At 48.8% G+C, this 12,535-nt stretch overlaps 1 protein-coding gene across 9 annotated transcripts; it reads left to right on the forward strand.

The window, feature by feature from the left end:
- The first annotated feature begins 242 nt into the window (after window positions 1–242).
- Window positions 243–11,441, forward strand: LOC118929862 (zinc finger protein 75A-like). 9 transcript variants are annotated; one of them, XM_057487679.1, is made up of 9 exons: window positions 244–395; window positions 2,718–2,818; window positions 3,614–3,812; window positions 4,469–4,560; window positions 4,837–4,963; window positions 6,018–6,109; window positions 6,420–6,504; window positions 8,084–8,194; window positions 8,361–11,441. In XM_057487679.1, exons 3-9 carry the CDS (start codon window positions 3,683–3,685, stop codon window positions 8,954–8,956), a joined length of 1,233 nt encoding a protein of 410 aa, XP_057343662.1. In that variant the 5' UTR covers window positions 244–395; window positions 2,718–2,818; window positions 3,614–3,682; the 3' UTR covers window positions 8,957–11,441. The 9 variants fall into 9 exon arrangements, with proteins under 9 accessions (XP_036776288.2, XP_057343662.1, XP_036776285.2 ...); XM_036920390.2 differs by having other exon boundaries at window positions 4,879–4,963; window positions 6,381–6,504; XM_036920388.2 differs by having other exon boundaries at window positions 245–395; window positions 6,381–6,504.
- Window positions 11,442–12,535: the final 1,094 nt, after the last annotated feature.

The raw sequence follows: 12,535 nt of genomic DNA on the forward strand, positions 1-12,535 counted from the left end.
AGTCCCTGGCCTCGCACTGAGGTCCTGCCCGTCACTCGGGGGCTGCGACGCGCCCGCACGGCTGTGCCGAGGGAGGACAACGCCTCCCAGCCGCGCAGCGGGCGGGCGGCAGCCGCGCGCCGGCGCCTCTAGGCCTCGGCGGGCCCGGGACTCGGTGGCCTTACCGCTCCCCTGCCGGCAGGGCTGTGGCGGGCCGGCCTGGAGCCCCGCCCCGGAAGCGCATGGCGCCCGCTTCCGGCCGGGGCGAGCGTCTCAGACTGCGGCGCGCTAACTGCCTCGGGTGGGCGGCGGGCTCCGGCGGGTGCTGGTGGTTCCGGGCCCGCGGGCGTCGGGAGCGGGGCTGAGAGTCGTGCTCGTCAGAGCGGCGCCGCGGACCCGGGGGCGGCCTCCAGGAGGTAACGGAGCCGCGCCTTCCCGGCGGCAGCGGCGGCGGGGCGAGGCGGCCATGTTCGGGGGCCTGCGGCGGGAGTGTCGGTTGGGAGGCCGCTCGTCGGGCGCTCTGCGAATGTGGCGCCGCGGCTCGCGGCTGGTTCCCGCCCCGAGGCTGCACGGTGCTCGCCGGCCCGCGCTGTCCAGGTTCCCGCCTCCGCTGGCTCTGCTGGTATTACCGCGGGAGAACCGGGCGTCCGGCCTCGGAGGGCAGCGTCTGCCGACGCCAAAGCGTGGGAAGTGTCCCTTGGTTCCGGAGCCCGCCGTTTGTGAGTGTCCTGGCCTGCTGCGCGGGGCCGCGGGGCCGGTTCTGCAGATGGCCAGCAGGGCCGCTACGATCTGTGACCCTGGAAGAAAGGCAGCCAGCAGAGGGTCGCGGTCGTCGTCACCGAGTCCCATTATCCCATGTTTCTTTTAAACCTTGAAATTTGGTTAAACGTTTAGTAGACAAACTGAGGTAGGGCAGGGACATGGGCCGTGCATTATTATGAACTTCTCCTGCCTATGATGAAAAATGTCAAGATAGAAACAGTAAAGTAAGAACAGGACTGTATCCCTAAGGCTAAGGTTCCATTTTAAAAACCAGGGATTTAGGAGTTAGGATTCCTAATATATTCTTTAGTACTCACCCAACAATATCTTAAGGCAGGGCAAGCCGACCTAACTGGTATGTTCCCGGTGCTTGAGGGTAACCAGGAGAAGAACAAGATCAACAAATTCCTTGTTAGGTTTAACTGACAGAATATCTGGAGGACTGAGTATGGATGGTGACATAATGTCTTTCATGGGAGATACACATCACGAGACCACACGTCAAGCCTCTGCCACCACTTGCCCTCCACTGCCCTTTGCCCCATTCTTGAAAGCCTTAAAAGAATCCTAAGCTCTTAAATGAGCCTTGTGTCTGAGGTTATCTGCACTCCCCTTCCTTAGAGTGTGTATTTTTTGTCTTGAGACTTCTTACTGCTCAACTTAATTGCCTTTGTCTCTGCGCTCTTCCAGTGGTGTCTTTTACTTCACTATTTCAATCAATTTTGTAGACTTATGCACTAGTCTTGTCTCTCCTACGTCAGACAAGTAGGGAAGTGCTACTGAGATCTCTGATTTGGGCTTGCAAGTTCCATTCCTGGGTGACCCAGACAGGACTGCAGCTGTACAATCATGCTCTTCAGTAGCCTGCCTGAAAATCTCCTTTCTTTGCCTTTGGAAAGTTCTCAGAACATAATCTCACTCCAACCAGTGCTCTGTGGCTCCCCCAAATCCTGGGGTGGTGAGGGCTTAGTCCCAATGCCATGCAGATTCAGGCAGACACAGGACGCCAGGTGACCCTGGCTTTAGGAGTTGGCAAGGAAGGCATTTGTCCTATGCCGAGCAGGAGTTCAGTGAGCTTCTCTTTCCTCTCTCTGCTCTCCCTTGCTCTCTGCTGCCTGCAAAGTGGCTGCACTTCTCTTTTACTCTCCCTTTAATGAACTCCTTGCTTATGTGCACTTGTCATGATGGACCTTCGTGTTTAGAGTTAAGACCCCTTCCCTGCCCAGAGCTGTGGTTTCTCCTGGTGCGCAGAGAGAGACCTCCCCAACTACAGCTGCCCAACAGTACAATGGTAGCGGTAGTTTTTCTAGGTCAAGTGAGGAACAATTTTAAACTCTAGGCAGGAGTCTTCTACAAAGTGCCTTCATGCATCTTGCGGAGAAGTGCGAAGGAAGAAGGCTGAGTGCCCAGTTCCCTGGCTGGGGGATGCTTTCTGAGAATAAGGCTGCCTTCCCCGATTACTTCCTCTGCTGGTCTTGCTGTCTCGGCTCTCCTGCCAGGATTCACTCAGTGGAAAGGAGACTCCCCGATGTTCCACCGCAGGAGGGCTTCCATCTTCATGGGTCGGGGCGAGGGAGGATCCTAGGAGTTCCTTCCTAAAGACAGAAGGCTGGAGTGGTAATGTTGATTTTAAGAGCAACTCAGAATGTTCTCCTAATCTTTCCTTAACATGGGGAGGATGGAATTGAGCACGTCAGATAAGTCTTTGGGCAGTCCCAAAACTGCACCAGGGGTTGCCAGTTTTCTCACCCACCAGCCATTCCTGATTTTTTTTTTTAAGACAAAGTTCAAAGAATTACTCTGTTTCAACTGAATAACAGAAAGCATGGGGGAGGGGGAAAGGGCCAGGAATCGGTTTTTAAATGGAAGGCAAGGCAAGACTTCTGTTCATTTTTGTCTCATAATAGATAGCAAGTGATAAAGTTCATGTTACTTTTTTATTGACATGTACTGTTTTTCTCTCCTCAATACCTTAGGAAGAAGATCCTTGTATTGATTTTGTGCGGGACCTGATTGGGTGTCAGTCATCAAAGGTGCTGGTCGGGGAGAACACTAGAAGACAGGAGACGACTAACAGGTATGCAAGTCAAGTTGAGAGGACGTGGGTCCGTGCGGCGTTAGAGTAGGTGGCCTGTGAAACCCTGCTTCTGATTTGAGCTGGGTTCTGTGTGGAGGGGTGGGGGCCACTGTGTTGGAATGTCGGCAGTAGTCACATCCTTTTCTACTTCTATTTTTCCCAGATTTTCTGGTTAGTTCTTTGTGGAATATAGATGGTTCAGTATCTCTTTAGTCTTTCTGTCATTTTCTTCAGTGTCTCACACATTCTACCATCTAGACTCTATGTTTTCCCTGCCCTCTTCCTCCAGCCTCCAAATCAAAAGTAAGTTCTTATCAACCAAAAAAACAAAACTGCCATTTACTGTACTAGCAGATTCAGTGTGTTTGGGAACAGCAGAGAACTGTGGTTCTGGACATGCAGGCTATAGCAGAACCACAGGCAAGACAAGGAAACAAAGTCCAAGTAGGCTCTTTTACAGAAGGAGGAGAGAATTGGAGGTGTGTTCTGAGCAAGAGGTCTGTTGGAGGGAATTGAGAGTTCTGAGCGTTGTGCCTGTTCTCTGGCTGAGTTGTGACCATCTCTTGGCTGGGCTGTTGGGTAATGGGAAGGGAGCGCTGCAGCAATCCTTCCTCTTCCTAGTGGGCGGTAAAGTAGCCAAAGTACTATGAGTTGTAAGACTCTGTCTCTCCCTGTGGAGACTGCAGTTGAAGAAGAGTGCTAGGCTTGAGAGCTCCCCCAGCAGGCCCCCTGGTGCCGGGTCAGTGAGGCTTCCCTTTCACTTTCTGTGGTATCAAAGGTGACTGTTGTTTCTAGGTTGGAGTCCATGAGCTGGGAAAGGACGCAGTGCTCTTGGGAGAAACCTCAGAGGCCTCAGGTTTCAAGATGAAGCCAGCAGAATATGAGCCAGTGGACATGTCCCATGAGCATGGAGAACTCTGGAATACATACCAGGGTCTGCAGGAACAGCTGAGCAGGAGTACTCATACAGGGAGTCAGCCTGTATGGGAGGGGGGTAAGGAACATCGCGATGATTCTCCTGATGGCTGCAGTAGGAGTTATTTGAGTTAGAACTTTGTGAGCGTTTTCTGGGTGCCCACTCTGTGTACCTGCAATTATATCCCTGTTATAATTCCATGCCCTCAGGTGGCAGTAAAATGGAGCAGATGTGAGTGGAGGTGGGATTGGCCTAGAGCACAGAAATACCCGTACCACAGAACCCTGGTAATGACACCAAGGAATCTGTTCCCTAGAAAAGTAGAGAGGGATGGGGCCACCTCATCCTCATCCTCATAAAATGTGGAAGAAATTTGGATCAGAAAAGGCCTCTAAGTGGCAGAATATAAAACATTGAGTACCAGGAAAAAAAAAACACTACATTTCCTAGTATATATACTGGAGTCCCTGAGTAGTTGAAGTACATTTAATTTTGCCTAACTCAGAATAGTTTGTGTCATGAGAGAAAAATAAAATGGGTTTTACTTTCATTAATTCATTATGAAAACCGAAGAACCTGTTCTAGGTGCTGGTAGATGCTTAGTTCTGTTTTACAATGGGAAGGCCACTCAGGGCACCATACACACTTGTAAAGGTTTCCCATCTGTGCTGAGTCAGAATCTGGTATATGTTAGTAATGAGCCCATTATATTCCTTTGACTCTTGGACCCACAGCTGGGCCTGCTCACCAGATCCTAGCCTTTCCTGAGCAGACAAACACCAAAGACTGGACAGTAGTACCTGAGCTCATCTTACCTGAGTCACAGGTGAGTTGTGCTTTCTAGCTGTTGACAGCTGCCCTATCCTCGTGCCTGTAACTGACACTGCACAGCAGGTGCTCAGAGGCCTGTTAACCCAGGTGGTCTCCCTGGAGAAGTGGGCAGCTCCTAGACTGTGTGCTGATCCCTTCCCTCTTTCCTTTCTGCCTTCACACTTGTAATGCATCATGTGTTAAAACCTCCAGTGCGTGGCCAACCATGCAGCTCGAGGGCATGATGGTAGGCAGTGGCAAATACCGAGCTGAAGCCCATTCTCTTCCTTAGAGCTCGTTGACATTTGAAGAAGTGGCCATGTATTTTTCCCAGGAAGAATGGGAGCTGCTGGATCCCACTCAGAAGGCCCTCTACAATGACGTAATGCAGGAGAACTATGAGACTGTCATCTCTCTAGGTAAAGATTCCCGCCACCGTTTGCAATGGAGTTGAGTATCTGTCTTGTTCTCAGCACTAGGAAAGCACCCCTCTGGCAAGTAGCTGGTTGTGGGCTGGGCAGACGTGTATTCGGTCACATGTTAGCTTTATCCAAGTCTACATGCTCATTTCTTTTCCTACAATTCTTGATTTTTCCTTCACCCAGTCCCTTCTGATCTAGTCTCCTCTTTTCTTCCTCATCTGCATAAAGGGCACCATAATTCAGCAGATATTTCAGGTCTGAAAAATCGCATCCATCCTTCACTCTGATCCTGCCGTCATGCCCTCTGGTGACGCATCACTGTCCTCTTGGCTCCACACACAGTATAGCCTGGGTCCAGCCGGGTCCATCCTCCTGGTGTAAGTCAGCGGCATCTCTGACCAGGCCCACTGCGGTAGCTTCCCTCCTGGCCGCCCCTTTTGTCACTCCTGCCTTCCCACAGTCTGTTTCCATGCAGCAGCCAGAGGCTTCAAAACCAGATCAAGTTACAATATATCCCTGCTGCAAAACCGTATGATGACTCTTCACACTTGAGAATGAAATCCAAACTCCTTACCAAGGTACCCAGGACCATGGTAAGGAATCTGGCCAGTACTCAGCTCCCTTCCCTCCTCTCCTGCCACCTGTGCCCTTGCTCAGTCCTCTAGTCACCCTGGTTTTGCTGTTTCTTGAGCTCACCAAGCTCATTTCTGTCTTCCCATTTCTTCTGTCTGGCACAGTGGACTCTGAGTTCTGCACTTTCAGACACCTTTACTTTTTGCCCAACTCAGAATACTTTCTCGTGTGAGGAAATAAACCAGATTCCTTTTATTGGCTTTACTCATGAACACTTAACACAGCCAAGGAGGGCACCAGTTGCAAGGGCCAGTGGGTGCTTGATTCTCGTTTCCAATGGGAAAGCCACCTCTCGGTACCACATACAGTTGTGAGGGTGTCCCATCTCTACTAAAAGAATCTTCTGTTTTTTAAAAATGAGTTTAATGATGTCATTGGCGAGAGAACTTTCTTTCCTCTGGCTCTTTTCCACCCACAGCTGTGCCTGCTCACCAGATCCTAGCCTTTCCTGAGCTGAGAAACACCAGAGACTGGACAGTGGTTCCTGAGCTCGTCTTGCCCGTGTCCCAGGTGAGCTGCGGTTCCCAGCTGTTTAGAGCTGCCCTTCTCTGTTGCCCATGACCCACACTGCCCAGCAGGTGCTCAGAGGCTGGTAGCCCAGGTGGTCTCCCTGGGGAAGTGGGCAGCTCCCTGTCTGCTGATCCCTTGCCTCTTTCCTTTTATCTTGCTCTTTAATAAATCACATGCTGTTCATTCCTCCAGTGCGTGGCCAACCATGCAGCTCGTGGGCAAGATGGTGGGCAGTGGCAGATACTGAGCTGAAGCCCGTTCTCTTCTTTAGAACTTGACATTTGAAGAAGTGGCCATGTCTTTTTCCCAGGAAGAGTGGGAGCTGCTGGATCCCACTCAGGAGGCCCTCTACAATGACGTAATGCAGGAGAACTATGAGACTGTCATCTCTCTAGGTAAAGGTTCTCCCCACCCTTTGCAATGGAGTTGAGTATCTGTCTTGTTCTCGGCTTGCTGGGAATGCAACCTGGTGCCACGTCGCTGGTGGGTTCTCAACCAGATGGTGTGGACGGGACGGGTGCCCAACCACTTGGCAGCTTTGTCTAGTCCACATTCTGTATGTTCCATAGAATTTTTATCTCTTTTCCCTTCTCTCCCAAGCCTGCTCTTCTGTTCTGTGTCGGTAAGGGCACCCCCTTCTCCCAGTTGCTCAGAGCAAGAAACAGTCGTCCTTTTCCGTGATCTGGCATCGTACCCACTGCTGATGCATCACAGTCCTGGTTCCTCGCTCAGCAGAGCCTGAGTCCAGCCGTGTCCATTGTCCTTTGCCGTGAACATCTCCACAGTGCTGTCCACACAGCAGTGGTCTTTGAAAATCCTAAGGAGCTGAAGATAGTTCTCTGCTTCAACACTTAGGAGGACTTCTCACACTTTCAGAATACGATCCACATTCCTTGTCAAGGTTCCCAGGACAGTCCCAGAATCTAACCCCTACTCTCCTGCCTGCCCACAACTCCTGCCACTTGTGAGCTTGTTCAGGCCTCTGTAGCCACACTGGTCATCTGGCTGTTTCTTGAACGTGCCGTCCTCATTTCTGCTTTCCTCCTTCTCCTGGCAGTTTTTTGCCACGTGGTGAAAATCTTACCTTTAGGTTTCTGCTCAAATATCACTTTCTCACTGAGCCCTCCGTCCACATAACTTTATCTGGAATAGCTTCACAGAAGCAGAATCTTAAATGCTCTGTCACCCTGCTTTAGTTTTCTTGAAAACTTTTACTATTTTCATACTTTAATTTGTTGTTGTTTACTTCTGTCACTCCTCCCCTAGGACATAAGCTCTGTGGGATCAGGGGACTTTGTCTTATTCACCACATGTACCTTACCTGAAGACAGTGCCTGGCACACAAAGCCAGTCATTATATTCTCATTGAGTGATGAATACTTCCCTTCCTTGGCAATTTGTTTTCAAAAAGTGCGTTAAGTGATTCTGGTCTGATTCCTTAATGTAACTCTTTTCTCCCGTGAGGAAACCAGTGAGCTGTAGTGGGTATGGACGTCTTCCTGAGTCTAGTGTTGGTGTTTGAGAGCTAAATGACTTACTGTAGTCATGACAGGGATCACCTGTACACGTGAGCCCCAGCTCAGCAGCCTTCCCATTGTCTCTGCTAGAGGTGGCCAATCTGGGTGCTTCTTCCTAAAGCATTAACAGCACCGTCCTGTATACCCTGCATTCCTGGAGTTTGATTCCACCTTAGTGGTTAGTTTCTGTTGGCAGAAGGGAGGTGACACGCACTGGATCTCCATGCCGTGCATCCTTTCCATAGATCTATCTTAGATTTATCTCAGTCTTCACATTGCATACCTACCCACAAACGCATTGTAATTCAAACCCGATACCAGATACTGGAGTCTATCCATTTAACCATTTGGAGTTATGTACTGTAAATGTGTCCTTTGGTTTTCCTGAAATAGGCTGGAATAGGGGACCATTGCTAATAAAGTTACCAGTCCCTGACCTCAGTTTTTCCGTTCACAGCATTATTTGTGCTCCCGAAACCTAAAGTGATCTCCTGTCTAAAGCAAGGGGAAGAGCCATGGGTTCAAGGGTCCCTGGAGTTGAAGGACACCTCTAGAAAGCTGCCTATAGGTAAATACACCATGCGATGCCTTGATAGGGATATTTACAAGGGATTACTGGTTTTAGATTGTACTCATCTGTGTTTTTAAAATGAGTGATCATTGGATTTTTTGTCTCCATTTTTATAGTAGTCTTTCTCTGCCTAGAGTTGGCTGATTCTTGTTTATTCCAACAGGGCTAAAACTCAAAAATGATGCTGAAAATGATCAGCCCATATGTCTTTCTGACTCAGAAATAGAAGCACCGAGAGACATAGTATCGAAAAAGGCCAGAGTGTACATTCCCCAAAACACAGTGGACAAAGAAAATCATGGTGATGTGCACAGGGCAGAGACATGTCACCAAGATTTTCCAGTGAAGCAAACTAATGGACTTCCATCCTGGGAAAAAGAGCTGCTGAGACTTATAGAGCTTCACAACAAAGCTCGTTCAGTAGAGAAGCCTTTTCCATGCCAGGAATGTGGGAAAAGCTTCCGAATTAGCTCTTTGCTTAGCAAGCATCAAAGAATTCACAGTGATGAGAAACCACATAAATGTCAACAGTGTGGTAAGAGTTTTACATATAGGTCAGATCTTAACAAGCACTTAAGGATACACCAAGGAATAAAACCATATAAGTGCTCATGGTGTGGGAAAAGCTTCAACCAGAATTCAAATCTCCGCACACACCAAAGAATTCACACTGGAGAAAAGCCCTTTTCGTGTAGTGACTGTGGAAAGAAATTCAGTAAGAATGCCCACCTTATTAAACACTGGCAAACTCACCTGTAGCACATCGGGGGCAATTGCAGCAGGCCAGCGAGCCTTCTTAGGCCCCAGACACTCCTCTAGGGAACGGAAGATTTTCCAGTGTCTTCAGTCTGAAGAAATTCACCAAATGCAGCTTGACCCTAAATTTTACGAAAAATGCAACATAAAGCTGGGGGATTTTTTCTTCAGTGGAAAATGTGAAGATATAAACATCATGTTTCACAGAAAGGAACGGATGTTGTCTGTGGAAGGAATGCATTAGTAATTGTACTGCTTCCTGATTATTTATAACCGTAAGGGAACTCATTAACCAAGAAGTTTTTTAAGAATATTCTTAAGAAGACAAAAGGCTGTTTTGGGATTATACCTGGCAAAATAGCAAATTCAGCTTCAGATAGCAGTTGCAGCCTTGAATCTGTCAGTCTTCTGTGATCACAGAGGAAATGGTGGTGTACTGCTCTCCCCAGCCTCCTGTAACACATGGGAGGGAAACATTTGCGGCATGGTCTTCCAAAACAGAAAGCAATAGTGTATGTGTTCAGTTGCATACCATTATCTTCAAGGCAGCAGACATGCCAATTTCCATAGTCTTGCAGGGCAGAAGAATTCTAATGAAAGTTTCCCACGGAGCAAATTGGATTTCCTTTCTCTAGTTGTTGGACACAGTTCACAAATTGGGACATTGTTTGAGTCCCTGCAACTTTAGCTCTTAAATCTTTTTAGCCTAATTTTTACTGTGATAAAAGTCACATGTAATTCACCACTAGGGAACCTAATCACTATCTCATTCTTGTTAATGGTTTTTGAAAAAGGAAACCATGTACAATGAGATCATATGGAATCAGGTTAGAATTTTTAGCCATGGAACATATCAGATGTAAAGAAGAACTTCTAGTAAAAGAAACCAGACTGTTTGTTTACCTCCCAAAGTCAGTAGGATATGAACAACCATAAGTCAGCATTTTCCCAAGGCTTAAAAGAAACTTAGTGGGAGTTAAGGATCAACTTACCAGGTTTTTGTTTGCTTGCTTTTTAATTTGGCATTTGTTTAGTAGAACAAGGCAAGAGTTACGTTTGGGACTGGAGTGTGTGCTGCCGCCAGGATGTGGTTCAGTGTGCACGGTGACTGGGATGCCAGTCAGCAGGAGACCCGGTTCCCAAGAGGAAAGGGTTGAGACCTGGTTCTGCGTGCTGGGCAAGGGTAGGTGAAAGCACACAAGTTGTCTGTCTGACACTGGAAGCTGTTCAGCAGGCAGGGTCTTCCTGTCTGTTTTCCCCAGAGCAGCGTTTCACAACAGGCTTAGGTGGTAATGTCGGTATATAGCTGAAGGCCCCCTATATACTGATGATGTGCAGTTTTTTATACCTCACCCTTTACTTGCTGTGGTGACTCAGATATGTTCCTGTTAGAGCTTTTAAGTGATACCAGGAAAAGGGTTAAATTACCACTTCCTGATCTCTTTTTTTATAAACCAGGAATCTAAGGTTCAAAGAGATGTGGGGGCTTGTTGCTATCAGTATAGCTAGTGGGTCTGTGGGTCGTCAGTGAGCCTCCTGAGCCCGGCCTGGAGGAGGGTCAGCAGGACTGGTGTGCGCTACCCTGCAGAGCCACTCTGGGTGACACTGCGTTGGGTCTGTTTCTAGCTTGTAGAACATTTCCTGTTTCTGGACTGGCTACTGAAATACTCTTGTTTTCGTTTTCCCTGTGATGTAGAGAGAACCCTCAACTCAGGGTTGTTCTGGCAATTAGGGGAATTGATGAAAGGAAAGCTCCTCCCGGCCTAGCCAGTAGTCGATGCCCTCAGTGCACATTTCTTTCTCCTTCCCCTCCTCCCTCCTGGGCTGCGGCATTTGTTTGTTGGTACAAGACGGCACTGCTGTCTTCTCCTGCCTCAGTCATGGAAGCGCCTGAGGCGGGGAGAGCTGCAAGGTGAAAACGGTCTGGAGCGCTGAGCCCCCACACCCCCACATGGGGGAACGCGGCTGTGGAGAGTCCCCCAGGCCTATCACAGACTTCTGGGATGAGAACTAGACCTCTGTTGCGTTCACCAGTGACCCGTAGGTGCTGCGTGCTTCTGCAGCATAACCGGCCTGTCCTAATAGGGGGAGCTGTGCTGGAGCTCGGGAACCTTTCCTTTCATCCCGCCACTTCATTGGCCTTCAGAAGAGATCTGGATTCCTCCAGATGCTCCACTGAGCAAATGTGACACTGACGGGGGCACTCAGGAGCTCAGAAGGCTGTAGGTGACAGGAAACTCAGACGGCTGGTTACCCGGACGCATCGTGGAGAAGTCTGGTTCGCGTGGGCTCTCCCTCCTCTCCCCCGCCCCTCACCTCGCTCCACCTACTTTGTTCCCCGGAGCTCCACTGCCCCATGTGCACAAGATGCATTTATTTCTTTTGATGGTGGATGAGGGAGAGGTCGGGGATGCCCTGCATTCCTCCTGTGAGTGCGGTAGAGTCCAGATGAGTTGTGCCTCAAAAACACATGGAACGTGGGCAAGAAGCAATTGTGCTTTGATTGGTGTGGTTGGCTGCTCCTGGACTAGCGGAGGACAGCTGGGGAGGAAAATGGGCAGGACACTCCATCTGGGGAGTGAAGGGCCCCCAGTGGGAAGGTCCTAGCTTGGCCAGTAACCCCAGTGGGAAGGTCCTAGCTTGGCCAGTAACCAGCAGCACCATGTCTGAACTGCTTATGCTTGGAATTCGTGGTGCCTGTGGTGTTTGGAAGAGGCATTTCTGTAGTCTCGTCACAGGGATGAGAGCACGTCACTAAAACCAGAACCATAAAATCTATTGATGTGGCTTAAAAATGAAATAAGAGAAAAAATTCCTAGGTTCAGCCTCAAAAGTTAGTATTCAGGTTCTCACAATATCCTCCGTGATCAGGTTATTTTATTTTTATTTTTATTTTTTATTTTGGTATCATTAATCTACAATTACATGAGGAACATTATGTTTACTAGGGTCCCCCCATCAACAAGTCCCCCCCCACATACCCCTTCACAGTCACTGTCCATCAGCGTAGTGAGATGCTGTAAATCACTACTTGTCTTCTCTGTGTTGCACAGCCCTCCCTGTGCCCCCCACCCCACATTATACATGCTAATCGTAAGGGCCCCTTTCTTCCTCCCACTTCTCCCTTCCTTCCCACCCATCCTCCCCAGTCCCTTTCCCTTTGGTGACTGTTAGTCCTTTCTTGGGTTCTGTGATTGATCAGGTGATTTTTAAGGCAAATCACGAGGAGCTTTATTTTAGTTGTTTCATATAACAGCCTCCCGGTTGCTCCAAGGTTGGTTCTGAGAAGTGGGTCATAGGCCCAGCTAGTCCCCAAATCCTGAGGCCCTTCTCTGCAATGGGCTAAATGGTTACAGTACTGGGACCATCCCAGATTCTGAGTTCCCGCCATTAAGCATTTTCTGCCAGCTCAAACTGGTCCTGAGAACCTCAGCTAACTTTCACCTGAATGGAAGGACAGGAGGGGAGCTTTGAATCAAACAGAAACTGTAGGGTTTTGATTAGTTTTTAGAACATGAGAATAGTGTTTAATGCTCCTGGAGAGTTTGATCATAAGAATGCTAAGCTGTTTTTTCGAACCAT

This window comes from Manis pentadactyla, chromosome 10, assembly GCF_030020395.1.
Source record: "Manis pentadactyla isolate mManPen7 chromosome 10, mManPen7.hap1, whole genome shotgun sequence".
Taxonomy (NCBI): domain Eukaryota; kingdom Metazoa; phylum Chordata; class Mammalia; order Pholidota; family Manidae; genus Manis; species Manis pentadactyla.